The sequence below is a fragment of the Echinops telfairi genome, unplaced genomic scaffold, assembly GCF_000313985.2.
Source record: "Echinops telfairi isolate 266 unplaced genomic scaffold, ASM31398v2 ScPeMD7_7468;HRSCAF=8506_0, whole genome shotgun sequence".
In the NCBI taxonomy this organism is placed as follows: domain Eukaryota; kingdom Metazoa; phylum Chordata; class Mammalia; order Afrosoricida; family Tenrecidae; genus Echinops; species Echinops telfairi.
This window is the reverse complement of record NW_022111369.1, coordinates 23,584,055-23,588,316: the sequence shown is the minus strand read 5'-3', so window position 1 is coordinate 23,588,316 and position 4,262 is coordinate 23,584,055. Positions and strand designations below refer to the sequence as shown.

The 4,262-nt window shown below is 41.1% G+C and overlaps 1 protein-coding gene across 1 annotated transcript in view; it reads right to left on the bottom strand.

Moving 5' to 3' along the window:
* The window catches only part of HPGDS (hematopoietic prostaglandin D synthase), a 14,584-nt gene that overhangs the window by 8,772 nt on the left and 1,550 nt on the right, over positions 1-4,262 (bottom strand). Inside the window, exon 3 of the mRNA XM_004703268.2 lies at positions 1,625-1,734. Within this exon, the coding sequence (XP_004703325.1) occupies positions 1,625-1,734 (110 nt within the window). The remainder of the gene's footprint in view (positions 1-1,624; positions 1,735-4,262) is intronic.

Here is a 4,262-nt window from a genome sequence, read left to right as displayed (position 1 = left end):
TTATAGCCTCTGAAAGTCTACCAGGAGCCTCTTCTCTTTACTATAGAGTCACTCTGGCAGAATCAACCTAACGGCAGTGGGCTTGGTTGTGGACGTAAAAGACACTTAAGTAATGTTGATTACACACCAGTGAGTAATCCCTGCCCCGATAATATACTCCACATTTTAAACAAACAATAAACACATTTTAAAACAAAATATAGTGAAATGTGCCCTAGTGTACTGTATCACAGAATAAATGCCTGGGATTCCATACAAAGAAGAAGGATAAAAGCAAAAGTTTGCTTAGAATTCTGGATAAAGATGGTGGATGGGACATAAATATCATTTTGTTTTCACTCCAAAACTATAATAAATTCAATTTTGGGGAAGGAATTCTATATTTTGTTTAAGACTTCAGTCTTATTCATTGACTTTATATTCTTCTGCCTATATTACAATGGATATTTGTATTTTACAGCAGATCAATATTTAAATCAATTGTAAGAAAATCATCCTGGGAGAACAATATAATAAATTATCTTGGATGTGAAAAAACTAAAATAAGTGAATGACTATTAAAAGATAAAATCACAAGGAAGTGGGAAACAGAAGGAAACAAGGGCAAACAAACGCTGACACTGCAAAGCAGATGAGTGTACCTGCAATGGGAAGTCTGAAAACCAAGCCAATGTCCAACATACAATCTAATAACCCCAAAAATGACAGAGGGTGCCTTCTGGTATGGAAGTTAAGGAGACAGAATGGATGGGAGGGGGTAAAAAAGATTATCTGTGGAAAGCTGTTTTTTAAAAAAGTAAGTATAACTTGAGATTGTCTCATACAATTGCTTCCTCTACTTTGTTAGCAAAAGGACCTTGTCGGTAGATTCCTACTCATGGTAGGAAGAATTAAAACCCTCTATTATTCTAATGTGTACAGGGGGAAACTGCTCCATAGAGTTTTAAAGCTGTGACCTTTCAGAAATTGATTGCCACACCATATTAAGAGGTGTGTCTGGGTGGGTTTAACTTCCAATGTTCCGGTTAGTCGTTGAGCACTTACTCATTTATACCACCCAGAGACTCACTGCAAAAGGCTCCAATAAAGACGCAGACCAAACTCACTGCCACGGAGTCAATGGCCAACTCACAGCAACCCTACTGGACAGGGTAAGACTGGCCCTGTGAGGTTCTAAGACTGTAACCCTTCTGGGAATCAAAGTCCCGTCTTTCTCCCTCAGGTATCTGGTGGTTTGGGAGCGCTGACTTTACAGATCACTACTCCACCAGAGGGTGCTAGATTCTAGACTGGGCGTTGTGTCATCATGATATGAAAAATAGGGGGATTAAATAAGCATATGCACTCTGTATGCTAATGAAACCCTCTGCCTTCTCTTCCCTACTTGTCTTCAAAACATTGGCAGCAAGATGTTTATCTTTTCTGGGGCTCTGTCCAGTGCAAAGGCAGTACCTGAAGCAACTGGTATTGGGAAGCCAGTGCAGGACCGAGCAGTGTTTGTTCTGTTATACACAGGCTAGCTATCCGTGAGAACCCACTTGTTGGCGCCTGACAACAGCAGCACAGTGGTTGACAGGGGTATAGGATTCATAATGACATAACTACAGCAAACAAAACACATTACTTTTATGTCCTGTTTTTTCTCTCCCCATGGAAAACGTGACATGAGGTCATCCAACGTGTCCACGACAGCATCAACTTGACATTGTTCCAATTCTGTTTTTCCAGCTAAGTCTACGAAGAGAGAGGTGCTATTTTATACCCATAAGTATACTCAATTTAACTTCCTACACAATACCTTTCAAAGGCAATATAATCATATGGTTTAAAAATCTAAAACCATATCCAAAGGAGGCTAGTTTTCATTCCTACTCCCATCCACCTCATTTTGCCCCCACACCTACTCACTTTATTGGAAATCATGTTTCCCACTTGTATTAGTCTAGGTATTTCAGAGAAACAAATGCACAGAAACTCATGTGAAAGAGAGAGTTTTATATAAAGGTTAACGGTGCATCAAGAAAACATCCCAACCCAGTGCTGCCTAAGCCCACAAGTCCAATATTCACCCATTAACCCATATGCCCAACACCAGTCCACAAAGTCCTCCTCCATCTCACAAAGCAGACGCAATGATACCGACTGCAGGAGGAAAGCCAAGTCAGCGAACGTGTAAACATCTCAGCGCTAGCAGGGGTCTCCACACAGGTGCTCCAGCACCCAGGGCTGCATCAGGTAGGTCCATGTGGCTTCTCCTTGGGGATATCTTGCAGGAAGTCAGCCTTCCAAGCTGAAGCAGGAAACTGCTAATGCAGCTGCACCCTGGTGCGACTATCACAAAGCAAAAGACCCAAGAACGAGAAAGGCAGGCGAGGCTCACCAAATCATATATCCCTCTGCCCTTCAATTAATCCCACGTGTTTATCGGCCAGGTTGGCACAACTCACCACTTATGAATTTTCTTTTTTTCTTTACAAAAATATAGGCAAATAAGATTATATTTGGCCCCTTGTCATGCCCTACATCTTAGAGGGCGTTCCTTACCAGTACCTAAGTTTGCCCTCATTTCATTTCACCCCCAAAGGATTCCTTTGTGTACAGATGCCTACAGGTATTGAACCTCTATTGCTCTGTTTGGCTTTCAATCTTTTCCTAAAAGAAGCAACACTATACAAACTAACCTGAATACATATTATATTCTTTTTGCAAAATAATCGTATTTCTATTTGAAGATAGTTTTGATATTATTTGCCAGGAATGTTTATTTTCTGCCGGGAAGCTGTAAGTTTGTTCTCTTGTTGTTTTTCTCATCTATTTGTTGAGAGTTTTATTTTTTTTAAAAAGAATTTTCCAGATGTTTTCTCACTACTGGTGTCAACTGAAACTTCTGTGCAGAGGCATTCAAAAGTGAACTGCTTTGATACAAAAGTTGAAGGAAGAACATCCTGACAATGGGTGAATTGTTTATAAGTTGTACTTTGATAAAGCCATCAAAAGTGAAAGAAGATGCTTTGGTGACGGTAAATTTCTTTATAGACTGCTATTTACCTATTGTCTTCTATGTGATGTTCACAGGTTGATTCCTCTTTCTGACCTTTAAACGTCTACCTGAACTCTCATAGGTTCTCTTCATTCATTTTCATTCCTACTTTGACTTACACAGGAGCCCTGGTGACATAGTAGGTTATGCTTTGTGCTGTTAACCTCCAGGTCAGCAGTTTGAAACCATGGGCAGCAGCTGCTTCGTGGGAGGAAGAGAAATTGTAGTCCTATAGAGATTTACAGTCTCGGAAACCCACGGGGGCCATTGTGCTCTGTCCTGTAGGGTCACTTTGAGTTGGAATAGATCAATGGCAATGAGTTTGGATGTGGGGGTTTGATTTTCCCCCTCGGGCTATCAGCTCTGATTTTCACACAGATGATTCCTCATTCAATATTTTCAGACTTAAATTTCAGAGTCATATTCTCAGTTTCTTATTAGATATTTCTCCAAGCATCTTTTTGACTCTTGAATTCAATGAATCCCCAAATAGAGTAATCACATCCTCTCTCATGCTAGCTAGCTCTTCCTTCTTCATTCACCGAACAATTATGAGGCTCTGACTATGGGTCGGCCTAAGGTAAGGCTATAGCCATCATTAAAACAGACAAATTGGTTCCTGCATGACACTTAAGGTCAATGAGGACAGACACTGAACCAGGCCTTCAAACCATTTCTTCCTGATTCAGTCATGGCCAACAAAGTGAAACTGGAACGGACCTGGGCTTGTTACAGTGAGTATGCTCGAACTGTGACTGGAGGGGAGACAGCACAGGTTCGCAGCCTGCCAGATAGAGACATAATCTCCCGCCTAGAAAACAAGAGCAACAACTGTATTGCATCCAACTAAGCCTTTTGAATGGCAGAGGCAAACAACAGTGCCCAGCTCAAAGATGGTGGTCGACAAAGAGCTCACTACACACCTTCCACCTTAACCTTGTCCACTAGTGTAACCAAGAACTCCCTCCAAAATTTGATTATAATCATAAGCTTAGAGGCTAGAATTTATAACACACACAAAGAATTATGGCTAGAAGGGCCATATGAATTGACAGCATCGCATCCTACTCTCAAAAGTTTGGGGGTGAGACATTCCTATCCAAATTTTCAGTTAAATTTCAATGAAGACTTGGGAGAGGGGCAGAAGGAATTGGGGGTGGGGGGTAGCAGAAGGGAGTGAGAGGGCAATGTGACTTAAAATTAATTATCTGGGAAACTCAAG